At 35.7% G+C, this 27,564-nt stretch overlaps 1 protein-coding gene across 2 annotated transcripts; it reads right to left on the bottom strand.

Moving 5' to 3' along the window:
- Nucleotides 1-353: 353 nt before the first annotated feature.
- On the bottom strand, nucleotides 354-27,564 carry TUBGCP5 (tubulin gamma complex component 5). Of its 2 annotated transcripts, XM_062574930.1 has the most exons (24): nucleotides 27,389-27,564; nucleotides 24,401-24,454; nucleotides 24,213-24,321; nucleotides 21,254-21,350; nucleotides 20,555-20,665; nucleotides 19,937-20,016; nucleotides 17,561-17,696; nucleotides 16,403-16,520; nucleotides 15,048-15,137; nucleotides 14,489-14,582; nucleotides 13,929-14,175; nucleotides 13,540-13,742; nucleotides 12,689-12,804; nucleotides 11,409-11,677; nucleotides 10,271-10,469; nucleotides 8,587-8,775; nucleotides 7,374-7,556; nucleotides 7,013-7,097; nucleotides 6,787-6,907; nucleotides 5,989-6,167; nucleotides 5,143-5,268; nucleotides 4,377-4,465; nucleotides 2,487-2,587; nucleotides 354-1,430 (listed from the first exon to the last, which is right to left on the bottom strand). In XM_062574930.1, the coding sequence occupies exons 1-24, from the start codon at nucleotides 27,562-27,564 to the stop codon at nucleotides 1,384-1,386; spliced, it is 3,219 nt and encodes a 1,072-aa protein (XP_062430914.1). In that variant the 3' UTR covers nucleotides 354-1,383. The 2 variants fall into 2 exon arrangements, with proteins under 2 accessions (XP_062430914.1, XP_062430920.1); XM_062574936.1 differs by lacking the exon at nucleotides 20,555-20,665.

Below are 27,564 nucleotides of genomic sequence, written 5' to 3'. Positions count from 1 at the left end.
ATACAATGTTCTCTAAAACAAAACCTTCACTCAGTCAAACAAAAAGGAACATGCTACAGCGCAGTAGAAAGTTTCCCAATGCTGTACATTTTTTAAAAAATATTTTTGTTTTCCCGAAAAAGCTTTAAGTATGCAAGTTGGGAGGACCTCCTGAGATCATCAGATCACATAAGAATCCCAACATTCATTTTCATAGAAAGCAATTTGTACACAACTGTAAAAAATAGTTTCAAATTGTGAGCCGAAGTCTCATAGTTTGGCAGTAAGACATTCCACTTAAGTAGGAGAAACATTTCAAAAGCTTTATACATTCCCAACGAAATTTCAGCAGAAACACATGCACAACAGTGAGATGCCAGTTAGCAAAACTTTTATTTATTCAAATAAATAAAGAGGAAAAGAGCTACGATTCTTTTTAATGCAGGTATACTGATGCCAGAATTACAGAGGAATTTCAACAGGGAGGAGGCAGGACAAGCCATCTCATGCAAACAGGCTCCACAAAACTTTTCTAAACGTATACCCTCTTCTGTATTATGATCTACCTCTCTACAGGAAATTACTTATTAAAAGCACACCGATGAAAGGTTTAGTTGCAGAAGGTTAGAAGCAGGAAAAGGGTCAAGCCATGTCTGACAACCTTTGAAATACATCAGCAATCCAATACTTAATATATTGCGTGTTCCTGATCCAGCTTAAACTGACAAGAGTTTACCACTAAAATTAGTAGTTATTTGATGATTTTACATCAAAAGTATGAGTATTTTATGGTCTGCAACAATTCATTTTTGTAAGTTATTCTTGGGGGTTTTTTACATCAGCTTATCAGAACTTATCAGAACTGAACATTCTGAAGTCAGAATTGTTCCCAGAGAGTTCTTAAGAATCATTAAGTGAATAAAAAGAAGCCTCTCATTCTTTATTTAGCGGAAAAAGATGAACTCAAACCAGCTTTTCAGGTAATAATAAGAATTCAGTCACACCACTTCACACTACTCTGTGGCCTCTCCAAAAGCTGTGAAGTTAATGGAATCTGTAGATCATCTGCAAATCCTCCTAACGACAATAAATCCCTTTTCACAAGATGAAATACATTTTATGTATTTTCAAATCAGATTGTTTTACACAGCATGAATTTTACACTGCACATGATTTTTGAAAATAAAACACACAAAGAAAAATACAGCTACTAACGATACACTTAAATACCTGTACATCATTTACATATTAAAATATTTTACATTGCTTCAAATTTTGTCACTTAACTATGCACATTTCAAAACAAAGTGTAAAATGCTTATTTTTTTTTTTTTTTTTTTTAACAAAGAGCAGAAAGTAAATGCTTCTTTCAAGTTTCTTAGTAATTCAATTGAGATTCAGATGTTAACTTTGTTCCATGCCAGCCATCAGGGATAAAGCTAAAGATTCCACTGTGAACCAAATCATTAAAAAGACAAACTGTTAATATTTACATTTACCTTAGTCTGCAAAAATTCACTGCAGCACTCAACTTTGTACTTTAAACAGAAGACACACTTATTTGAACTGTAAAATCTAAGGTTTTAAGATTATCAGGTATTTTACGAATCTCTGATATTTCCAACAACACTTTACCATTTCCCTCACTGCCTGAAATAACTAAGGGATAACTGAAAAGAACTGAGCTCCTTTGTGTGAAATCCTAATTGCAGTAAATGGAAAAAAATTAGTTTTTTTTTTTTTTAATGTGGTAAGCTATACTCACAGATGATTCTTGTAGATTGAATAACAGTGATCTGAGATAATACCTCTTCTAGAAGTCCATCTTACTTCCCGATGGAGGTTACTGCTCTCAAACCAGAAATCGATGAAGATGCATCTTAGTCACAAGCTAACCCCATTCAAAATTTAGCACCATAGCTCAAAGTGCCAGCGATTAGCAATTAAAGCTAATACGTCAGGCTGCAAGTAGGTTACTGAGGCAGCAACTGCCAGCAGAAGGGTAGAGCCAAGAACTCTGGCAGTTTCAGCTGAAATATCATAATATTTACTGTACTAAAGTTCTAGATGTTAGTGATGTATCACAGCTGTTAGACAACAACAAGAATACTTTTTATGCTCTATAGGAACATAGAGCTTTATAAAATCAAAAAAACACCCCAATAATAAATTTCTAGACAGAATTTAGTTTATTTGTTCAGAAAACTACTAATCATTTTCCTGGCTACATTAGTCATCCTGTCCCAAAACAAACAGGTAAACTGTAAATAGCTGTCCATTTAAAATAATAATAATAAAAGCATGGCACAAATACCCTAAAAAGTGATGGAGTTAGCTTACTAAGAGGTAAGTAAAGCTTCATGTCTGTGAATACCTCATTTAGTATTTTTTAAAAATGAGATTCTTTAAGATGCACTGACAAACATTAAAATGGATTAACATAAGTACATTCCTATAAAGCCTGTGTTCCAGTAAATGTAGATATATGAAAATTCTTATATACTTACAATGAGGAAAAGAGCCTCGACAAACAGCTTTGTTCAGAATAGTTACAAGAAACATGTGACAGTTCTTAAAATCAGATTCCATCTTCTCTATGGATTCCATCCTAAGAAACATTTAAATATAAGTATGCTTAACAGACTAGTAAGTATGTTATCTTCAAAATATGACCAAAATTTCTTAATGACAAAAAAGCTCCCTGTACATTGTAAATTCAAGCCAGAATGCTATTTCAGTTATGTCTGTGTACACCATTTCTAGAAAATTAGAGTAATTTTAACAGAAATGTCTGGGTACTATCACAATACTACCAATAATGATTTTCTCTATTTCTTAACTTAGCAGTTAGTAGGAGGAACTGTGTGGTTCTGACAAGAACTATTATTCCCACATAGTTTTATGCTTTAAGACAGCCATTCCCAGGGCCTATTGCTTCAGAGTTCCTTGGGGTAAATCTGCACTGATAAATAAAAAGGGGTTAAAAAGCAGGTTAAGCACTGGATCCCTGATCACCACATTGCTTAGATATTCACTGACTCTTTAGCTCCCCTTTGGACTGTGCCAACTTGTCTTCCCCAGAGAAACAAGACTGGATAGTTCACACTAATCACTTCTTCCCTTTTTCTCCTCTCCCAAAAGACAATACACATGAAACTACATCAAGTGTAACTCTTAGCTTTGGCTGTCATGCCACATCTGAAAGCATGCAACCTCAGATGTAATTTCAGGCTGTATAAACACTGCTATGCCAGTTTATAGCCCAGCCTTCACAAATATTTCAGATATATTTTAGAACTGGAAAAACACCCCAGAACAATAACTTCCTAGTGCCACTGAACACGAAGGTCCAAGTCCTGCATAGCAGAAACATGACCAGGCTGTGCCAAAAGGAATTACTTCTGAAAAAAATGGATGTGAGCCAGTCTAGGTCAGGTGGCCTCAGGGCCACAGGTCAGTCATTGACTCTTAGACGTAGCCTTGGGGACCTGCTCACTATCATTCATCATTTGAGCAGCAGGTTTTATAAGCCAAACACAGATCTTATTTTTAATCTAGGTTAAAGATTGCCTAAAGAAGGACAACCAATTCACAGATGAACACATGAATCTTATCTGGGAAATTACAGGTAGGAGTCTTCAATTATAGCCTTAAAGCATTCATCATTTTTAAAAACCCAACTCTGACAGCTGTCCCTACGGAATAGGGAAAGGACAAACGAAAAAAACTTCCAATTTTACCAAAAATATAAGATCCTAGCATGTCAGCAAAGGGAGTCAAACATTCTTCATGAAAATCTTGACTCCACCAAAGACAATGGAAGAAATTTCATAGGCTTCAACAGTTTCATGTTTTTAATCTTAAGATTTTGACAAAGGCTTTATAATTTGGATTGTCTATATTAAGGAAAAAAAAAAAAAGTTCTGTACTTTTTCGTTCTGCCTCCCAGAACAAAAGCCAAACTAGGTAATTCCATTTTCATAAACCAGTTAATGACTGCCAGCTACTACCCACCTACAATTTTAAATTATAGCCAGAAAACATGATTACAAACCCAATCTATGACTCTCTTATTTTACCACTACTAACAAATAGAAAGGAAAAGAAAACCCTCTTTATTGCTAAGCTCAATAATTTTTTCAGAATCTTCAGAATTACATATTGGCCACTCTTTTCCACTAGAAAGTATTTATTATACCAACATAAGTGGATGAAACTTGTTAAGTTCTACCTAAAATAAATTTCATTTTGGTTAAGAAATACTGTTTAGCCTCTGGAATCTGCCATTAAACATTCAGCAAAGTCCTGTTGTTTCGTATACAAAAGATCTCAAAAAATATTCATAGCTCAGAGCTTTGAAATTATGACAATGCAGAATTTTAGGTATGTATACTTACTTCCACGCTCCCAAACCAGCCTGCCAACGATCTGCAAACATCAATACTAAATTTAACACTTTCATTATTGCTTCTTTCACAAAGCTCACCTAAAATAACAATTAAAATAAAAGCAGTAATAGTCAACAATTCCTTGTTAATCATCATCATTTTCAATATTAAACTCCAAGGCAACAATATTCTAATGCCATTTAATCTGATCTGTGAAAACAATCTCCTAAGTATAGGAGATTGTTCTAAATTCAAGAATTGTCTAAATTCCAAATATCTTCTGTAACTGTACTTGCTCTCTGATTGATTCAAGAAATTCTAAATTCAAGGAATTGTCTAAATTCAAAATATCTTTTGTAACTGTACCTGCTCTCTGATTAATTTGATGGCTGACTATTTTGATGAAGATTAGCACAGAGAGTATTCAGATAAAGGACTACATGCTATGCAAGTATCTAAAATGCCAACATAGTAGAGCTATTACAGATAATGTATAATCACTGTATTTCCAAATATTGGTTTGTTCAAAGTCCAACATCTATTAAAAACAAATTAATCATGTAAAATCTGATGTAAATAATTTCAGTTTATCCCCTTTTTTGAGGTAAGACTTGCAATTCAAAACAAATCTCAATGTTAACCCTGTAAAAGTTACTGCGCCCTCAAGAGTACCTACATACTGCTGTGCAGGAACTGCAAAACAGACAACTTAGTACTGAATTAGTTTCTCTCCTGCTAAACTCAATATATCAAATATTCTTTTTTTTTAACCCACCTTTTCTCTCAATAGGCAGCGATCATGGATTGTAGATAGATATCTATAATGAATTTTTATCAACTGATCCAAATCTTTGGCTTCTTCTACCTGATGTTGAAACTCCAAGCCTGTACTGTGAAGAATCTTAAAGAAAAGACCATAGTAATTAAATTCTGTTGTATAGCAGTGCTTACTGCTCTCTCCCAAGACTTTTTCTGGAGCCTGAAATTGCTCAATTAATTCACTCTTCCTTTTTCCAATCCAAGTTTTTACGCTCAGCATCCCAGCTACCATCCTCCCAGCTACCATCAATATAGCTTAACTTTGAACTCTTCATAATTGAAAAGTGACATTCTTCATATAAATGGGGATGCTGCCATTGCACAATGGACAGATTATACTATTTCTATAGAAGTTGATTCGGATCACATTAATTTTGTTAGGGACTTTTTAGAATGCAGAAGAATTCAACTAGAAATAGAACACAGCTCATCTTTCAGGATACAGAAATGCAAAACACTATCATGACAAACGAACATCCGCCAACTCCTCTTCTCAAAACAGCAACATAGTAACACAACTAATTCTTTTTGCCAAAAAAGGCAAAAAAAAAAACAAAAAGAAAAACTATTAGCATCTGTAGATCAATTATATGCATGTAGAAATTCTAAAATATTTTTTGATTTACTGATTACAGATGTCTGAATTAAAACTGATAAATATTTTTAGCTCAAATTCAACGAGTAGCTTGAGCATTAGACTAAGATTCTGCTTTCTAATTGCATCTATTTGATCCAGATTGTTTTAAATGAAATTGCATCTATGACTACACATTCTTAATATAAATGAAATTATAAGACTAACCCTCGTCATGATATAGTTGTGCAGACTGTTAACAAAATGCATAAGTTTCACTCTTAAAAGGAACATGCGATGTATTTGTTGTTTTATACATTCTGTTTGCATTCCAAACAGAGGAAGCGTTCCTTGTTCTAATAAAGTTCCTTCCTTAAGCTGTGGATTTTCTGCAGCACAGAGTAGCTCTGAAAAAAAAAAGGAAAAGGTATTAAAATGAATGGTATGTGAAAAAAATGTAGCTAAAATGTTACTTAAATTTGATATTAGTTATTTCTTATTATTCTAAACAGAAAAAAGATTACATCAGTTTATTAATTCAGATGATTTATTAAGATATACAAGTAATATAGTGAAATAGTTTGACAATATATGTACAATATAATTTGATAAATACTTGAGTAGGAAATGCTATATAGGAACTAAGTGAACTGAGATACTAAGAGATCTCTTTCTAGAACCCCCAAATACTTAAACTGCAACTTAAAGTATGTATTCTGAATGATGTCCCTTAATGTTTTGATCTCAACTGCAGCATATTTTTAACCTCTTTTCTTAACTTGTTTTCAAAATATTCTTGCAAAATCATGAATAAACACTGCTATTCTTCAAATTAAAGATACACCGAAAAAATGCCCTGAGTAATGTAACTGATTCTGAGAGCTAAGAGATGGAGATCTATTTTATAAAACAAGTCAGAATCCAAACTGTTCTATATACTAATTACTGTAGAAATCAGCAGACTATATATATCCTTAGAGTACAAACCAAGATTTTAGAATATCTGTCATTCAAGCAGTTTCTTACCATCAAATCGTAAAACATCTAGGCTATACTTGGCCCACTTTATCTGTAGTAAGAGCAGAAAAACTTGATTGTAAATTTTTTGACATTCTAAGCTTATAACTATGTCCACAGGCCAGGGAACCTATGAAAGAGAGAGCATAATCAGCAGAAAAAAAGGTAAGTAACTGTAATAAAACATTTCAAATCTGTTCTAAAACAGCAGCAGTAACTTGTAATTACAGTTTACCTTATAACTCAATGTCAGACCATCTAAGGTGTGGACAGGGAGTTTCTTCTTCGCTGTATCAACATTTTCAAATGATATAGACAACCTAAGACAAGACACAAGTGCTTTTATTGGTGATAATAAAATTAAATTAGTGGTTACCTTCCTTAAAGGTTTTTAATTTCTCATTGCAAAATATCAGCTTGTCAGATTTAACATGGTAGAGGAGAGTAGAAAAGACGACAATGGTTCAAAACTTCATTAAAAACAGATTTTTGTAATGAATGTGCACGAACTAGTATTGCACTATACAAGTTAAGTATTTTAATAGAGCTAGCTGTGAAGGAAACAGTACTGTATTTTGCAGGATTTTGCATTTTACCTTGAACTATCCTCTGGATAGCGTTGCCCAACTGCTTCTTGAAGTTGAACATTTAAGAAAGCAATATTCTGCCAAGTTTCTTTTTCTCTAATTTTGTCAAAAATGGATGTATAGAAATCATACATAGTATCTCCAGCTTCAAGTAAGAAAAAGTTTCTCATTGCCTGCAAGTATTCTACCAGCCTAATTGGGGAACAAAAATATAGACACTTCCTCAATCTTCATCATACAACTAGGATCAAATACAACTTTTATAAAAACAAAACCTTAAAAAGACTCTTCATTACAAGAACTCAAAACTGAACACATTAGACTTATTGAAGTCTACCCTGAATCCTTTGTTTATCCTTCAGATAGCCTCCACATATGTTCAGCTAAAACAAAATAATCTGCCCATGTTTTGCTGTAAGCCTGCATAGCCCCACTGACTTCGACAGAATTGCTTATGGGATTCAGTCATCTTCTGGGTTGGAAAATTCACAAAAATAGCTTAGAACTGAGGAATCCTGTCCCTCTTTCTAAACAGAATTTAGGAAAGAAGTTGTAATTTCAGGGAGAATTCTGTGTAAGGAAGGATTTTAATATGAAGCCCCAGAAAACAATACTGATTCTTCCTCTGATAAAGAGGAAAACTATCTCCTCATCTGTCACAAGAACCATGAAGGAAGATATATTAAGTACATGTAGTTCTTATATAATGTGGCATTGGAGAGCACTAGTACTTTAGGTAGATTAAAAGCATGGTGACTTTGTGACAACCTAAAAGGTAAAGGAATGGGCCATTTTACTCTTTGTAATACAAAAATATCTCAAAATAATGTTTTGTGTATTATGCATTTTATAGTATCATAACAAAATCTCATCTTAAATAAGTAATTCTGGTTTTCTAAAATTTCTCTTGCAGTTTCAAATGACAAGACTATTAAAAATATCATCAGAAACAATTTCTCTATTGGATGTCCACTGAAAACAGGTAATAGCTTTACTCTCAATTCAATCTACACAGAGGTTTCACAAAGGATTCTATCATGTATCTCCTTTTTTTCTTCAATGTTTTTGCTGTTGTTTATCAAGTTGGAGTAGAAACACAACACACTTTGAAGTTTTTTAATAAAATCTTTAAAAGAAAATTCCTGTTTTTATTATATGGCATGCCATTGGTTTTTTTTTTTTTTTTTTTTTTTTTTAAGTAAAAGCATAGTTAATTTCTTACCTATAATCCTTCTTTAAAGTTTGCATTAGATTACCACAGCATTCCACGTATTGCTTGTCTATATGAGGATAAAGGCAAGACCTTAATGTCAGTTCAAAAGTCTGGCAGGTCACTGATTCTGAGGATCTATCCACACAAACATCCCCACCAGTAAACTTCTCATGGAAGTCATTTTGTTCCAAATATAATCTTCAAAATAAAACACATTACTTAGTGGAGAAGGCATTTAATTCATACAACACATAAAAGAAAGATGTCATACCTTCAAAGTTTTAATCAAACTTTGATCTTCTGCTCCAAAAAGTATGTTGCAGAATAACAGCTGTTTCATAACTATAGCACTCTTAATTCATTAGTTTCATAACATAACAAGTCTATTAAGTGATCTTCACACTGTTTTTGTATGACCAAGCATAAGAGCATTGAAAGGGATGACATACTGTAATCATCCAGTTGCTCAAAGAGTAATTCAGAAAAATAATACCAAGCTCAAACACTATATAGCTTAATAAAGAAAACCTTTATCATAAGATCTTTTAAAACTATATTGTGCATCAACAAAACGCTGGTGAGATAAACTTCTTAGAACAAGAAAAAACAAAGCTGAAAAAAGACAAAAAAAGAAAAAATAGAATAAGAAGCACCTTAAATATGGATTTATATATTATCTGTAATATTATACCTCAGGAAGAGAGTTTCTGTGGGCATTCCACATTTAGTAAGCTTAATTATTTTGTCATAGGAAGAATTGAAACAGTATAACTTGTAAAAAGCTACTCAGTAGTTTAATCCATTATAAGAGCAAGCCCTATTTTTTTTAAATCACTTCCATCATTGAATTAATCATGCTATCAACTTTAATGAATAGGGTGGTCTCTACCGACAAGGGAAGTAGTCTTATCTACTATTAATTAAATTCCTTTGTAACAAATGGTGCCTTTAGACATATCTTAGGAAAAACCTTCTGACTTTAATTGTTTAGAGTCTGATCTTTACAATAAAAGCCTTTAATTACAACTGTAGGACAAAAGACACCATTAGAGATCACCAGCATTTTTAAGAAACTGAAAAAACTTAGATCCCAAATAAGCATTCATGAAAAAAAAAAAAGTGGCTACTTGTTATTTGTAACTAAGTAAGATTTTTAGAGTTACAACCTTTCCTGCTAATTCTCAAAACATTTATAACCTCTACAATACCTTCCTTCACTATGAAGCAAGGAGAATCTTTATGCAATTAACATGAATTCTGGAAGGCTTTTAGAGCACAACCAAAGCTGTATTTTTCAAATAATATTCTTGGTATAAATCAAAGACATTTTGTACAATCCCAAGTAAGCACATTAAAAAGTTTGAATTTTACGAGAGCGTTCATTATTAAAACACACTTTATTTATTTGATAAAAATCCATTATGATAAAGACCATTCCATTTCCTATGCTAAAGGATGCTACTAGCAGAAATTTGCAAAAAGTTCTTTACTGTTTGTTTGGTTTTTTTTTTAAGTTAGCACAAGGGTTATGTTTACTCAGCTTCTGTCACTGATTATCAGCGCTGCTCTTTATTCTGTGCTTGCTTATTTTAAGCAGCAGCAACTAAAATTTGGTTTACCAAATGTCATCAAGCAGAATATGGCTTTCCACAACACAGCAATAAGATCATTCATCTAGAGGTTATTTATTTACCTGGCAAAATTAATAGCCAGCAGTGGGTCATGGACATCATCCAGTTCTAAGTGTCTTTCTGCTATAGACTGCATCTTTATCAGGCTTTGTTTTGTAGCCTGTTGTTCTGTAATAATATCTGGAACAGATTCTTCCCCATGCCGCAGGCGAGACTGCACGGATTCCAGGAACAGTGTATACAAACTCTTTCTCTCAGCATCTGAATTGGGTAAGACATTTCAGGGTAAGCTTTGTTCCAAGAAAAAGCATCATTTGAACTATAACAATAAGAATTGTACAATCTAACATTTACTTGATATGTTTTAACACACTACATTTAGGCCAGTATTTAGCAAACTGCTGAAGTACATAAATGAAGCACTGCTGAACCAGCAGGGGTAGTCCAGTGCTTAAAAACAGACATATGTTCAAATGCATTGCTGAATAGGTATCTGAAATACGAAATATTTCAGAAAATGTTAGAAAGTTTTCTCCTTCAGGTGCAAAGGCAATCAATTATTCACACCTGAAACAGCCTGCAGTTTTCACTAGAATATTCTCATCCAAATGGGGAAACAAACCTAGAGAGATTCCAAAATAATTCAAACTATTTCTAAACATAAAGAAACAGGAAAAAATATTTTGCCTCCTATGGAAAAAACAGAAAATAATTAGACTGTTCTATGTTTTACTATCTCTTGAGATAAATATCCTAAATATTCAAATCTATAAAAATGTCAACATTTTTCATCTAATTATCAGTAAGCTTTCTTTAGCAGTCCTATATGCTGTCTTAAAATTATTCAACCACTTATTAGAGGAAAACAACTACTTAATAAAACCAAAAAGAACTATGCTTGGCATATATAAATTGTTTCTGTTTGTCTCATAACAAATGGAAAACATTTGCAAGCTTATTAAAACAAAGTTTAAGAACAACTTAACAATTCAGACCAATAAAAACTGAATATTCAATCTTTATTCACTTAGTTCTTCGCATTTGTTTGCATTGGAAAAATAACTTCAATCAGGTGCGAAGTCACAAACCACACTATTGAAGTGTGACTAGGAAAGTATATCATTCTAAAAAAATGGATACAATACATGTCTGTACTGTTAGGTATGCTAAGGACTAGTATTATACAAACTGACATCTCACCTCTTGACGCAGCTTGCTGAGGAGAACCATCTTTGCACTGAAGATTCTTCAACAACTGCATGGATTTTCCAGCCATGATGATTTGCTTTAGAACTGGCTTCAGAAAAGACACCATAGTATGTTGCCTGCTTGAAGGGGCCTGATCACTACCAGAACTGGCACTGGCATTATCACTCATCTTCTCTTCATTCTCTGTCTTTTCTGACACACTATATAATGTGTAAGTAGCATACCAAAAATCTCTGTGATTAACTGGAACATTTTTGTTTCTACAAGGAAATAAGAAAGTTGTTAAATATTTTTATTTTTGCAAGATGAATCTTCCTTACTACATAATATAAACTATCCCTTTTCCTATATTTTGCCTTTCATTTATACTAATCAAAAAGCACTTTCAAAATTGTATAAAATAAGCTCATTCACATATCAAACTATCTAGACATCTCCAGAATGGTGGATAGTTTTAGCAGGATAAAGAACCATCTCACAGTAGATACAGAAAATTTTATAGCCAAGTAAAACCCAAAATAAGGACAAATTAGACTAATAATAATAAACTTTATGCAGGAAGTTAATTATGCATAGGGCTGTTCATCCTTAGTAACAAATGGTTAGTGTGATTAGTGATTGATTTAGATTAATTACTTAGTATATCAAAACTACAATGAAGAAAATACTGCTGAGAAAGCAAAAAAAAAATCTGTGTCTATATAGAATTATAATCACTTTTCATTTCAAACTGGAAAAAAGCAAGCAGCAAGACATAAGATACACATTTCCTAAATATTATTTGTCTGATTATTTCTGTTGTATGTAATTCATATGTAATGAATTCATTCAACACTAACTCGTACTGCAAGTCTGAAACAGTAAGTATTTAAATTCTAAATAGTATTTGATTTATATAAACAACAAAATAACTGAAAAGTAATTTTAGAAATTTTCCAAGTATCTTTATTTTTAAAAAAATGATTAACAGCTTTAAAAAGTCAGCACACACAGAGTCGGATTGCCTATTTTATATTATAGATAGGGAAGTTAAAAGCAATTCATTTCTATTCCAAAAAAATACTCGATAGGGCTCAGCATCTAATGCAATTTTCCTAGCAGGCTGAGACAAGTCTAAGAGAATGATTCAGAAATTAATTCTACTTAAATAAAACAACTAACATGAAAACCTACTGCCATTGTCACTATTTACTTCCTACATTCTGCAGCAACTGTTATGCATTTCATAACACTTGCATTGCATTTTGTTCATCCAGTATCAGTATCCCTACCTCTGAATGATAAATTCCTTTGCAGGATCAAACAAATTACCATGGACTATCCACTCATCCACTGTTTGTAAATATGGCCTCACTGTTTCAACCCAGAGAGAAAACAAAAGGGACACCTGAATTAAAAAAAAAAAAAAAAAAAAAAAAAAAAAAAAAAAAAAAGAGAGAGAGAGAGAGAAAAGTGGCTTTTTTTAAGTATTAGATGAAATACAGCAGTCTAATAAATTATTTTTACACAAGGAACAGATAAGAGGTATTAACTATACCTAAAGGTTTTTTAAAGATAAACATTGAACTAAAAATTACAGCACATATTGTGCATGCTTCCCTTTTTTCATTGCAATCAATCCCAAAAGCAACATTCCTTATTTTCATTCTTACATCCCTTAAGCAGAAACTGTTAATCATAGAACATTTTGTAGTTTCATAACGTAGAAAAGTGAAAAACGGGAGGACAAGATAGCATTTACTATATTTTTACTAGTATAAGCAATAGGTAACTGTAAAAACAAAAGTACATTTCAGCATTAATTGAATTATGCACCCATGCACAAGAGTTACTAAAAAGCTTTCTCTTTCATAACAGTCTTCTTGCCTCTTGATTTCCCACAGATGCTCCCTCCTCAGTCCTAACATTTGCTGCTAATGTCCTTGCAAATCTGATTTTATCCAAGCTAAATTAAGGTACAAATAACTCATGTCAAAATAAATAATTTATGGCAATCAAATTTGTTCTCAACCTTCAACTGACTAGCTGAAGGCTAGTGTACTCAGTCACCGTATCATAGAGAAGTTTCATTCATCAAGTATTCTAGTATGTATTCTATTAAAGACTATTTGATTTCCCCTACCGTTTGCTCAGATGCTTCTCCAACACTGTCATATTCAAGAATAGCTTTGTAGAGAGTATTAAGCAGATGAGATGCTCGTACAACATTTCTCGTGTCGGGTGGTACTTCCGCTACTCCTGTGCTGAAGACTTTGTGAAGCACCTTCAGCTGTGCCAGTCGGGGAGATAACTTATCTATTACTATTGAAAGTGTGACTGTTTTATCTGGAAAAAAAAAGACAAAAACATATAATGTCTAACAGAAAACAAAATTTTAGCAGTATTATTCATGAATTTTTAAAAAGTAGCATAGCATCTTTTATAGTTTCAAAATTTGTACAATGTCTTGCATGCTTCCCTCTTGTAAGAATTCCTGTGCCTCCCTCCTGTAAAATTTCCCTTGCACTGTACCTTTGTTGATTATGCATTTTTCAATTTCAGTAAGTTCTTCTTTAAAGCTAATGAAATATTTATACAAGGCCCACATAAAAGCTTGGTAGGTTCTGAATGGGGCTTCAGTAGTTTTCTTTGGAGTAGAAACAGTTCCATGCACTATGTTTTCCGGGCTGTGTCCCATCACTTCATCAATAAACTTCTGTAGTCTAAACACAACTTGACCATATGCTGCTATCTGCTCCAATACAGATCTTAGGCAATTCTAGAAAAAATATAGAATTTAGAATTTTTAGAATAATCTAGTGAAAATGTTTATTTTGTAACACCTAAAAATAAAATTACAGAATATTTTTATTTTCTTGAAACTTAAATATAAGAAAATTTTGCTATCGCTTAATTACGTTCTCATATACGAGAATAGCCCAATGAGTTTTATTAAATCAAATGTGTTTTGATCAACTTAAGAACAATTACAGAAACATTATTTTTCCACAAGAAGTTGAATTTCCTATTTGCAAAAGATTAAATCTTTCTGACGGCAGATACATCCAGCTGAGATCCACTAAACAACTTACATGGGTTAAATGAGTCACAATAATATCATTCCGCACGGCTACTTTTCCATCATTCAGTTGAAATATAAAAAGTTTTTTCACTCCTGATAATAACCTAGCAAAGAAACAAAAGGAGTAATACATTTTTTTTCTTAATGGACTCATCATAATTTTATAATTAATACAAAAATTAGCTCTTGCTTGCCTAAATGTTTATTTTCTTCAAATAAAAGACCAGCTATGATGCTATTGGTAGTACAAGTTGTTGCCAGAACAAGAGCATTAAAACATGGGCAGCAGGCAAACATCCTCTAAACTTCCTTTCTAGTCGAGATAACTTCAAAATATAGTATGATTCAAAACTACTTTTTGAAATTGCACACTTGTTAAACTATATTTTTCTTTGTGAACCTGAACAATTAAACATAAATTATCAGCAGCTTTATTATCAGGAATAGTGTAAACTGAAGAAAGCTCAATAATAATTAGTTCTGAAATACAATGATACATATCTTACCTCCTTGACTCAGGATACTAAAATAAAAGTTAAAATTCAAGCTTTTTTGACATTTCTGCTTACCAAAGAGTTTCCCGTATAACCTGAGTTTCAGTGACTAATGTTCTTTCTTCTGGCACATATAAAGGATTACTGGTGTACAAGTGGTGGTCCCTTAGAAAAAGAAAATGAAAACACTTTAATGATTGAAATCACAGCTGACTCACTTGCCTGTATCTTAAGGCTCAGTTTCCCTCTACTTACAGCTGAGTAGCTCCAACAGATCAAGGGGATATTTGAAAAATATAAACACGAGCAAAGATTGTTTTTGTATTGTTAAGCAAAATAGTATGGAAAAAGCATTCAAATTTCACGTAGTCACATACAACTTGACAAGCAGTTACGTAGCAAATACTGAAGTACTGAATTTGGTTTTTTTTAATTCCTTGACCTTTGATTATTTAATATTTCCTATTCAATACTGTGAAAAGTTACAATTACTTTTTCTGTTCAGAATATTAAACTTAGAGATAAAATATGAATTTGCCTAACTAATATCAACAAATTCATACCTTATCCCAGAAGTTTTGACTTATTAATATCATCAGTGGCAATATTATATCACCACATTTAAAATTCAAAAAATCCAAATTAAGTACTAATGGTTACACCATATATCTGCAAACTTAAGTTGGAACTCACAAGAGAGACAGTATAGTTTTATTTGTTACTGATATCCTAATGTTTCCTGTAAATTTTGATTCATAACTAGCTAAGTAACTATCTGACTCTAAAACAGATTTACTCCTCCATTGAGAAATGCATTAAATTAAGGAATCAAATACAAATCTCATGAACTGTATTAGTACAGCACTGATACTTCAGAATTTTGGAAGAGGAGGTGGGGGAAAACAAATACAGACACAGGTTTTTTTATTAAACTTCTCACTTTACTTCCAGCACCACAGAGGATTGTGATGAAGTACTTCTGTATGTACCTTTCCTGCATAAAACCTGAGCTTAATTCTAACTTCATACAGGAAATACCAACAAGCACACAAAAAAGTTAAATTTTAGGAAATTATTTTCAGGACTACTTTCAACTCATCTACATTAGTTCCTCAGAGACCTATAGAAGGTTTAACCTAAATAAAATTAAACACTGAGAAAGATTTGCTTCTTGAAACAAGGAAATCAATCTCTCTCTCTGTCCTTCTCCCTCTAACATAATAAAAACTATTTTAAGAAGCAGTAGTTAATAAAAGGAACTCTTGCTTCCTAATCTTTTTCATTTGTACCCATTTAACACTAAATTCTGTTTTTACTAAAACAGTAATAACTATAATAGCTTTATAAGCAGTATTAAAGACAGTCAATAAAGTCATTATTTAGCATTATAGAATGCTGATAAAAATACACAAGTGATCTTGTTTTCTCACCAGACTGTAGCTATGTTGGAATGCAGGTGCAAACTATGCGAAAAGCGAGGAGCTCTTCCTGTCCAATATTGAGGAACTACATGCTGTTCCAGCCAGCTGCGGGCATCAGGTTCACCAACTGCAAAAACGTGATAGTAACTGAGGTATTTTTATTTATTTAGGAAATACTTACAAAAAAAAAGAAGAGGAAGTTATTAATGAGCCTATTCACTCAGGTTTAAAAGTACAGCTCTTATTAATAACTCAGGACTTACAACTATTTACTCTTTATTGCACTCATATGTATGATAATATCACAAACAAATTAATTTATATGTACATGTCCCCTCTCCTATAAGTTTCTAAGTCCTAAAAAATAAGCTTGGAGATGTACTTAGATTTTAATTCTTCCTCCAGGAACATGCTTCTATTTCAGGTAATTCTCAGACAATATATACAAAATAGAGGAGACTTAAAAAAATACATTGCCAAATATCATTACTTTGTCACTTTCAACTATATGTTCAGTCCATTAATTTTTTTTTCCTTCAAACAAGATTACCATGAAAACTTTATCTAATCCCAGTTAGCTAGCTGCTTTTTGCATGATGTATCTGTATCATGCTGTCTTCTTATAGAAGATATCTTGTACCCTATACTACTCTGTGCAAAAGCATATAGCTAGCTAACACTGTCTGAAGCTATTCAGAAGCCACTGGTGTTTTAATTATATAAAAGCATTTTTCTCAAAAAATGTTTCATACACAGAACTTGTTCAACTGTTCCTCATCACCCAATTTTATTTCAGCATTCTGATATTTAATGATAAAGAGATCCATAAAACTATGTTACACGTACTGAATATATTTTAATTCCTGTATTGAAATATTCAGGCACACTTTCACCACAGAAGTTTGTTTCTAGAAATAAATAGAAGTCTTCTCCATTTACATCAACAAAAATCAGACTGAGCCTGCCATTCTACTGCTTTCTTACTGCTAAAAATTAAACAAGCAGTTGTGAACAGTAAGGCACATCTTTGAACCATACCTGTAGTTCCAAAAACATAATACCTCACTAAAAAAATAAATAAAGCAGCATTAGATTGCTAAAACTTGAGTATGTATGATTATATTAAAAAATGACAGCTCTTGGAAACTCTCAGAAGAAAATTCTAACCTTTCCAGGAAACATTAGGTACTGTTTTCTTGTTTGGATCTTGGTCCTCCAAAGGTGTCCTGTCTACCTGGATACCCGAGTCCTCCCTGCTCAAAGGCTGAGTGTCTTCCTCTTCTTCACTTTCTTCAGACAAATCCTATGAAGTGTAACAAAAAGCAGTATGTCTCAATGCAATGTAACAGATCTATATTTAGTTCCTCTTGACTAGAAGATGAGTGTTTCTTCCACTGTAAAGGCAGTTCACAAATTAAGATTAACATTTCTGTCTACCAGGGACTGAACTGGTTTAAGTTAAGTAAAATATTAAAATTCAAAGTTTTCAGAGCAAGAGTATTTATCTGTAAAGGACCTAGCACAATTGTATTTAGGTGTAGAATAAAGCATAAGCTACTGAATTTTTAAAATATATTTCAAAAACACATATTCACATAATACATGAAGTTCTGAGGATAGTATGCTGTTCAAAGTTTTCAATACAATTTCTCCTTCTCAGGTTCAAAAATATAATTTAAACTCCTGAGCTTTCATTACTCCTTACATACTGCCATATTGATAACTTCTCACAATATTAACAGTCTGCTAAATTATTTGTTTTGCAAAGTTTTCAGAGTCACATGCTAGGACGATCTGGGAAATCTACATGCATTCTATTAACTTTAATTGATACAGTGAAATTGCTACTTTGAAATGTGTTGTCTTCTTAATCTCCTTTTGTCATTATGCATCCTACCTTGAGCTAAAAATTTGTCATATCCTTTTAGACCAGGGACAACAATCAGAAATCTTATCATTCAGCTATTAAGTAGGAAAGAGGTTAGAACAGTATACTGTCTGCCAAAGGAAAATACTTCTTTTCCTTCAAATCTTTCAAGTGAACTTGAAAGTGGAAATGTATTCAAGTGAACAAATGAGAGAACTGGTCACAGAAATAGAGAATCAGAATAGATTCGGATTACAGAATCACAGAATTGGTAAGGTTGGAAGGGACCTCCGGAGGTCATCTAGTCCAACCCTCCTGCTCAGCAGGGTCACCTAGAGCATGTTAGACAGGGTTGCATCCAGGCGGGCCTTGAAGATCTCCAGAGAAGGAGACTCCACAACCTCTCTGGGCAACCTGTTCAGGGCTCTGTCACTCTCACAGGGAAGCAATTGCCCCTCACCTTCAGGTGGAACTTCCTATGCTTCAGTTTCTGCCCATTGCCTCTTGTCCTGTCACACTGGGCAACTGAAAAGAGTTTGTCCCTGTCCCCTTGACACCCTCCCTTCAGCTACTTCTACACATTGACAAGTTCCCCGCTCAGTCTTCTCTTCCCAGGCTACACAGGCCCAGCTCTTCCTCATGTGAGAGATGCTCCAGCTCTCTGATCATCTTCATAGCCCTTCACTGGACTCTCTCCAGTAGCTCCATGTCTCTCTGGTCCTGGGGAGCCGAGAACTGTTCCAGTTCTCGAGATGAGGCCTCCCCAGGGCTGAGGAGAGCAGCAGGATCACCTCTCTCCACCTGCTGGCAACACTCTTCCTAATGCACCCCAGGAGACCATAGGCCTTCTTGGCCACGAGGGCACATTGCTGGCTCACAATCAACTTGTCGTCCACCAGCACTCCCAGGTCTTTCTCTGCAGAGCTGCTCTCCAGCAGCTCAGCCCCCACCTTGTACTGGTGCCTAGGGTTATTTTCCCCTAGGTGCAGGACTCTGCACTTGCCCTTGTTGAACCTCAGGAGGTTCCTGTCTGCCCAGCTTTCCAGCCTGTCCAGGTCTCTCCAAATGGCAGCACAGCCCTCAGCTGTGTTAGACACTCCTCCCTGCTTGGTAGCATCCGCAAACTTGCTGAGGACGCACTCTGTCCCCTCATCCAGGTCGTTGATGAAGAAGTCAAGCAGGATGGGACCCAGTACTGAGCCCTGGGGAAGGTCAGTAGCCACAGGCCTTCAACTAGACTCCATGCCACTGATGAGACCCCTCTGAGCTCTGCCTTTCAGCCAGTTCTCAATCCACCTCACTGTCCACTCGTCTAACCCACACTTCCTGAGCTTCTCTAGGAGGATGTTCTGGGAGACAGTGTCAAAAGCCTTGCTGAAGTCAAGGTAGACAACATTCACTGCTTAGGAGCAGGCAGAAGTCAGCAGAAGAAGCCAGTTTAACCATAGGACTTGTCAAGTTAAAACATGGTGAAGAACAAAAGCACTTTGTATTACCATTATTCTCATTTGGGCCTGTATGTTCATGGTACTAAGTAAGGAAGTAAGCAACATACTAGGGAATCCAAGGAGGATCAACACAACAGAGTATACAGACCAGGGGAACTCAGCCAGATCTATAACATGTTTTGAACCAGAGTATACAGTTATTTTCTTTCACTTTAAGAAATTACTTACTGGTGTATCTACGCCAGGGCCAAAATAAATTTCTTCTCCTTCCATCAAATACTTTCCCCAATCATAGTCTTCTTCCTTTTCTAAGAGAAGCATAAATACAAAAATGCTGAGTCTCATTTAACTCTGATTTCCTTTTCCTCTAAAGACATTTCCAAAGTAAAAAATATCTTGGTACTCTATATCTTTACAATAAAAGGCATTCTCTTCCACTTAAGATCATGTCATCGTTCCTTTAGCAAAGTTATCCATTTTGCACATGAAATGTAAATGGTCGCTGTATATTGCTTACTATTCTTCAGTTTTGTTGCTAACACATTCAAAATATGCAATGTAGTGAGCTATCAGCATATTAATCTGTATTACACTATTTTAAGCTTCAAAACGGAGAAAACATGCAAGGATGCAACATATTACTTGTTATGACTAACTCCATTTAGCTCAGTGGAAACATTCTAAACATATAATTTACATATGCATACAGATCCTAGACTGTAAACAAAACAAAGAATCGATTTATTCTCCAGAAAAGACACCACACATCCATGATGCTATGTGTAATAGGTCAAATAACAATGAAACTTACAATATATTATATCTTAAACATGAAGCTTACTCAACTGTAATTAGTGGTGTTTGAGATAACCTCTTCATATTCACATTCCTGGAATGGGCTGAAAGTGCATTCAAAACACCGCCGAGGGAATGTGCAGAGATCATTCAAAAAGGAATCTTAAGATGCAAGATTTTCTTTAGGTTAGTCTGAAATATTCTTCTTTTAGTCTATGATACAACACTGTAAACAAATGGGGGAGGGCATCCACTCAAACTTAAGCACAAGCCTAGCTTTTAGGCACTGAGTGAAACAGTAGTCTTTTCTAAATTAGACAAGTGGGATCTCCCTCTGGAAGTTTTCAAAGGTATTGATCTTTCCATGACTACAAGGGAACAGCAATTTACATTACTGGAGCTGTTTCAATAGACCTCCAACTGAGGTGCTAGATAGCTGCTGAGGATAGAAACCATTTGTCTTTGAGCTTATAAGTGCTGCTGAACAGGTGAAGAATTTTAGTAACTGATAGCAGTAGATGTCAAAAAGCATTATCAAGAAAACTTCATTGGCCAGAAAACTTCATTGGCTTACGTAACAGAAATGGGACCACAAAAGGTTTGCAGGGTGTTTTAAGTGTATAAATCATACAGCAGAATCATTAAAGCACCCTGAAGGAGATAATAAAACAGAGGAAAAATGTCTTTCTTATCAGATTGCATTAACTGATTGTATCTGCTATTAGCAACACAAAAATCTTGCAAACTTACCCACTTCTTTATCACTTGGTTTTTCCACATAGTTGGTGTTGGATGGAGAATCAGATAAACATAACAGAAGAGACAGTATGGAATAGTGTGTATCTGTCTTTAAAACATGTAAAAGAAATAAGTTAGTAAATGCCTTAAAAGATTTTAGTTAGGAATAAATGAAGTTGTTATATGTACGAATGCTCAGCATTAACTCTCATTCCTCAGCCTCAAAATAAGAAAAAATCTGAAATGCCAGATCAGATGTTATCTGTTTTCTTAGGACTGCTCACTAGCCAATCAATACTCAAATACTTCAAAATCAGCCATCGCATAAGCTGCCTCTTTCTAAGCTGTCAATAAGAGGATATGGAAGAGATACAAGGAACCCAGAAGTTCAATGATGGTACAAAGTCATCAAGCAACAAGGGATAAAGATGCATCTTTAACTCTGATATTGTTTCACAGCTGCATTCAAGGCCTTCAATCTGGCTACAATACTGTTACCAAGGTTGGTATGCTCCAGAGATTTGTGTCATGATCTGCTTCCTCATATCTGCTTAGAGCACAACAATTTCTTACTGAAGTAAAATCTTTCTTCAGCCTCATTCTGACTTTCTGCAGCATATAATTCACTGAGTATGTATTTTTCAATATAATGGTCCTATTTAATATTATTGACTCTACAGGAATTTGTCCAAGAACAAAGTATGTTTTGACAGAATCACACATGTGAGCTAAAGCTTCACTTACAGTCATAAAACTCAGTCTTTCCAAGTTACATGCTATTGCTAAAACCTAAATGTAGCTTAATATCCCAAATGTGAAAGACTACATTCCACTTGCATTTTCAAAGGAAAAACACTGTTTCAATTCTTAGGATAGCTGCAACATTCAAGTATAAAGTGCTTGTTTGGAGGTTTTGAGGGGCTTTATTTTACTTAACTCTCAAAACAAGCACAGCTAGAGCTTTTTATTCAAAAGTTTCCAAAGCACAGTATAACAACGCATGATGTAAAAGCCATTGAGGGTTCTTCAGTTTCTCACAACAAATTATAGGAAAACTAAAAACAATCCAAAGAAAGGTATGTATCATTTCAGCGAGAAGCAGGATGAGACTACAACTCAGAACAAACAGCCCTATTAAAGAATGACATTGCCACCAGTCAAATCATAATTCACAACAGCAGGAACTTTCAGTTTGCAAAGGTAAATTTAAATATAACACTGTCATACTAGAACCATGTGAAAGTGTCTGAGTGAGTCAAATTTTGTTTTCATTCATCCAATGCCCTAAACTGATTTGACTTACATGACGGAATGACTGGCTGGGCAGATGAGGGTAGAGCAATGGACATTGTCTACCTTGACTTCAGCAAGGCTTTTGACACTGTCTCCCAGAACATCCTCCTAGAGAAGCTCAGGAAGTGTGGGTTAGACGAGTGGACAGTGAGGTGGATTGAGAACTGGCTGAAAGGCAGAGCTCAGAGGGGTCTCATCAGTGGCATGGAGTCTAGTTGAAGGCCTGTGGCTACTGACCTTCCCCAGGGCTCAGTACTGGGTCCCATCCTGCTTGACTTCTTCATCAACGACCTGGATGAGGGGACAGAGTGCGTCCTCAGCAAGTTTGCGGATGCTACCAAGCAGGGAGGAGTGTCTAACACAGCTGAGGGCTGTGCTGCCATTTGGAGAGACCTGGACAGGCTGGAAAGCTGGGCAGACAGGAACCTCCTGAGGTTCAACAAGGGCAAGTGCAGAGTCCTGCACCTAGGGGAAAATAACCCTAGGCACCAGTACAAGGTGGGGGCTGAGCTGCTGGAGAGCAGCTCTGCAGAGAAAGACCTGGGAGTGCTGGTGGACGACAAGTTGATTGTGAGCCAGCAATGTGCCCTCGTGGCCAAGAAGGCCTATGGTCTCCTGGGGTGCATTAGGAAGAGTGTTGCCAGCAGGTGGAGAGAGGTGATCCTGCTGCTCTCCTCAGCCCTGGTGAGGCCTCATCTCGAGTACTGTGTCCAGTTCTCGGCTCCCCAGGACCAGAGAGACATGGAGCTACTGGAGAGAGTCCAGTGAAGGGCTATGAAGATGATCAGAGGGCTGGAGCATCTGCCTTAAGAGGAACAGCTGCGAGAGCTGGGCCTCTTCAGCCTAGAGAAGACTGAGCGGGGATCTTATCAATGTGTAGAAGTAGCTGAAGGGAGGGTGTCAAGGGGACAGGGACAAACTCTTTTCAGTTGCCCAGTGTGACAGGACAAGAGGCAATGGGCAGAAACTGAAGCATAGGAAGTTCCACCTGAAGGTGAGGGGCAATTGCTTCCCTGTGAGAGTGACAGAGCCCTGAACAGGTTGCCCAGAGAGGTTGTGGAGTCCCCTTCTCTGGAGATCTTCAAGGCCCGCCTGGATGCAACCCTGTCTAACATGCTCTAGGTGACCCTGCTGAGCAGGAGGGTTGGACTAGATGACCTCCGGAGGTCCCTTCCAACCTTACTAATTCTACGATTCTATGACTCAGAATGCAAAGATGAAACATATACATAGTCCCAATAATGAAAACTACAGCATAATTGTGCTCCATTTGGAAATATATTAAAATGCCCAGACACATCATCTGCCATAGGGTAAAAAATCTAAGTAAAAAATAAGAACTTCTGTTCAGCTAGCTATTGTTTTAGAACAGAGAGGAATCTAGTTACAACATTTGTACAATGTTGACTCTAAAACATCTCTGCAAAGAGAAAACATAATTTAAGTCTTGAAACAGTGCATGCTGAAACCCTGAAAAGACAGGAAACATCTCTAAAATAAATGGAGAAACTACAGAATAGAGCCCTGAAAACCCATGACATAAACAGCAACTGCAAACATCACAGCTAAAATCATCTATAACTTCCCATACAACATCACTATACAATCCCTATCATCATGCAAGAGCGCCGGAAAAAGGAACTACCAAAATATATATATATATATACACTATACATACCTTTGTTTCTTCAATGCCTGGGAGTGGTGAGTTCAGAAATTTTTGCGTTAACCTTCTCCAGCTTGCAGCTTTTCCAAGGTCAGAATGAACTACCAATTTTTCATGTATTCTAATTAAAAAAAAAAAAGTATCAACAAATGCTCCAAAAAGATAACTAACCATTATTAATTCATGAGCATAAAACTTACCCATTTATCGTCCTCTCCACTTTGTGACTGTTCACATCAAGAAAACGGTGAAATCTGTGTGAGAAATATGTATTAGAAAATGTTTGAAAAGAAAATTTAAGTGAGGAAAAGAATAAACTTGATTTGCATATATGATGACAGCATTGTCAGTAACAGGTTTTTTGGTTAATAACGCATGATTAATTCAGCAACATCATTAAACAGCAACAAAAATCAATCTTCGTATCTCTTATCTCAAGGAGGATTAACTACAATTAACTTTAAAGATGGGAAAATGTAGGTAAGTTACATTTGACTAGCAATTTAAACTGAATGGAAAAATAACACTGTAGTGGCAAACCAAGCAATTAAAGTAAATGTTCAGTTACAGAAAATGAAGTGAGGAACTCAAGAACATGTTTGTCAAGAGATTACAAGCACAGGGAAAATATCCATATGGAAAGGCCTCTAAATCCAAATGAACATCCTTTAAAAATACTAAAGAATAGTGTCAGAAAGGAAAATGAAATCAAGAAAGATGAACTACAGAAAGTAATGCATGTAAGGACAAAGTAAGAACTGATGAATGATAAGTTAGACTTTACAAAGGAAATTAGAGTAGGAAAAAGCCTCTTCAGTTATACATAGAGGAAAACTTGGAAATGTGATAGGACAGCAGTCTGGATTAGATCAAGATTCAAGATACTTTATATGTAGCCCTCAAAGTCAACCCAGTATATTGCCTGAGCTTTCAGCAACAACTGCATAAAACAAGGTTACACACATCACATGACTAAAAGGTGAAAAAAAGAGAACTACTACATTTGAACTAGGAGCATAAGCTAGGTTTAAAGGATTGAATTTGGAGAGGCAGTCATCTCCATGTCAAAGTAACGAGCTAGAAAATGAAACTTCAAGCCAAGTAGCAAAGATTTTTAATAAGCATCACTGGAGGATAAAGACATGCCTATATTTAAGAAACAAACAAAAAAAAAAACCAATCTGGTTAACTACAGACCTATAGTCTAATCTCAGCTGTGTGTAAGGCTTTGGAATACATGTTGAAAAGAATAACTAAGAGATGAAAGTAAATGGAAAGTATGATAAAATGTAACATTAACTAGTAGCAGATATTCAGGCTATCTCCTCTATTTCAGCATATTAGCTCACATCGGAAATCATTAGTTCAACAGAAATTGGTGATAAGTACAAGAACTGGAAGATAAATAAGAATAGACTGGAAAGATAACCCCAACAAAGCTGCATGGAAAGGGAAATGCATAAAGGAATGTTATTAGTGAAATTCTTTTAGCCTATTTAGCCCTGTTTAATACTTTAATTAATGGCCTTAACACAAATAAAATAAACATTTTTATGCAAGTTCAGAGAATCATCTAGAGAAAATGACCTACATATTGCAAAGAAAGAATTAGATGAATCTGAAAACTACAGTATAGAAACATCATTGAATCTAATAATACAAATCACAAGTTTCACAAACTTGAAACTAAAGAGAATTTCCATTGCTATCTAAGGTGGCTCGTAAGTTGGAAACACCAGATTTCAGACTGAAGTTTCTGGTTTCTTGGACAGCAACACTGGCATAGACACATTCCTCTTCCCAACTCTCCCACTCCAAACTGTTTATTGTCAACACTGCATTGCCTCCCCTGTTTTTCTGCCAGGTTGTTTGTCAAAAACCAACCCACTAGTTCCCCAGTTTGGAAGAGCACACAGCAACACAAGCAACTGTGTCACTGAAACAGAAGGATTAGTGTCAAGTTAGGAGACAGAAGACAGGGCTTATTTAACCAAGCTCAAGAAACCCAGCTAACATTACAAAGCTGCAGACTGAGGATAATTACTATTGCAAGCAACTACTTTGATGCAGCTGCAAAACCAGCAAATACAATTCTATCATGGATTAAGCCAAAATACTTCTGGTAAATACAAGAAACACAGGAGACAGCAGCTGCAATAACATATTCCTACTTTCCCAGTGAATACCACTAGCCTCCCTTGACATTCAGCAAAGTGCTGAACCTGTCAAAACTCAAGCTAGAACTCACACTCAGCTCTACAACATCTCAAACTCACACCAGACAATGACCAATGGATATTTAGTTATTGTTTCATGTAAAATGGTCTTACTTGAGTATATTATAGGCACAGGTTTCACAACTCTACTCAGTACTGCAATGCAGTAAATGCTATTGCTCACCTAGAAATTGGATTTAAGCAGCATGAGAAACGTAAATATTATTGAGTTTAAATCGATTAGGCATTTACTGCATGAAGTTAAGCAACTACGTAAGTCTGTGTAGAGGTAGCAATTAACTGATAGTACGGGGAACTGGAAATAGATTATGTGAAAACTGCCAGGAGACACTTGCTATGATAATTATGATAATTGAGAAAAGCAGCATGTGCAAGCTGAGTATGAACATTTCAGATAGTGTAACGTATGTTAATTGTATCCCTTTAATTTTATGACTGGTTAATAAAGACTGCATCAGACACATCCATCTTTGCAGACTGATACCCTTTCACATAAGCAGTATCCATGGTCAGGATATCTTGATTTGGTGGAGTTTTGTTCATTTGTTTATTTGCTATAATGATTATTCCTTTATTTTCCTCTTCCAGACATTAAGTTTCTGGACGACTCAATGAGAATGCCAAGTCACCTTTTTAGGAAGCAAGAGAAGAAAAAAACCTAAAACACTGAGATTTAAAAGTGCCGGAGTAACAGCCACCGGTGCCCCGGCGAGACCTTGCAAGCAGCCGCCCGGACACCGGGCACCGCCGCAGCCCCGCGGCCAGCAAACGCGCTCGCCGCGGCCAGGCCAGGAGGCGAGAGAGGCGCGTGGGCCCGACCGCGCCGCCGCGAGAGGGGCCGGGCACCGGCGGCAGCGGGCGGAGGCCGGCGCGGGCACCGGCCGGGCGCCGCCACAGCGGGCTGGCGGATGCCACGAGGGTGGCGGCGCTGCCGCAGCGGCGGGCGCTGACCTGAAGTTGGACCAGGCGAAATTCAGCGCCATCTGGAACCGGCCGCCGCCGCCGGGCTCCTGCTCCTCCTCCTCCTCCGGGAGGCCGGTCACGCGGCGGACCAACGCGCGGACGTCGCGCTCCTGCTCCTGCTCGAAGCGGCTCCGGGGCCCCGACGAGAGCGGCGGCGCCGCCAT

Source organism: Rhea pennata, chromosome 1 (genome assembly GCF_028389875.1).
Source record: "Rhea pennata isolate bPtePen1 chromosome 1, bPtePen1.pri, whole genome shotgun sequence".
In the NCBI taxonomy this organism is placed as follows: domain Eukaryota; kingdom Metazoa; phylum Chordata; class Aves; order Rheiformes; family Rheidae; genus Rhea; species Rhea pennata.
The sequence above is the reverse complement of the archived record's forward strand: the minus strand, read 5'-3'. Positions and strand labels throughout refer to the sequence as shown.

Coding starts and splice junctions, on each gene's coding strand:
- TUBGCP5 (XM_062574930.1), bottom strand. CDS start 27,564: ATGGCGGCGCCGCCGCTCTCGTCGGGGCCCCGGAGCCGCTTCGAGCAG. Junction 20,666..21,253: donor ACCAAGTGATAAAGAAGTGG/GTAAGTTTGCAA, acceptor TTGCATCTTAAG/ATTCCTTTTTGAATGATCTC. Junction 13,743..13,928: donor AAAATGCATAATCAACAAAG/GTACAGTGCAAG, acceptor TTTTTTTTCCAG/ATAAAACAGTCACACTTTCA.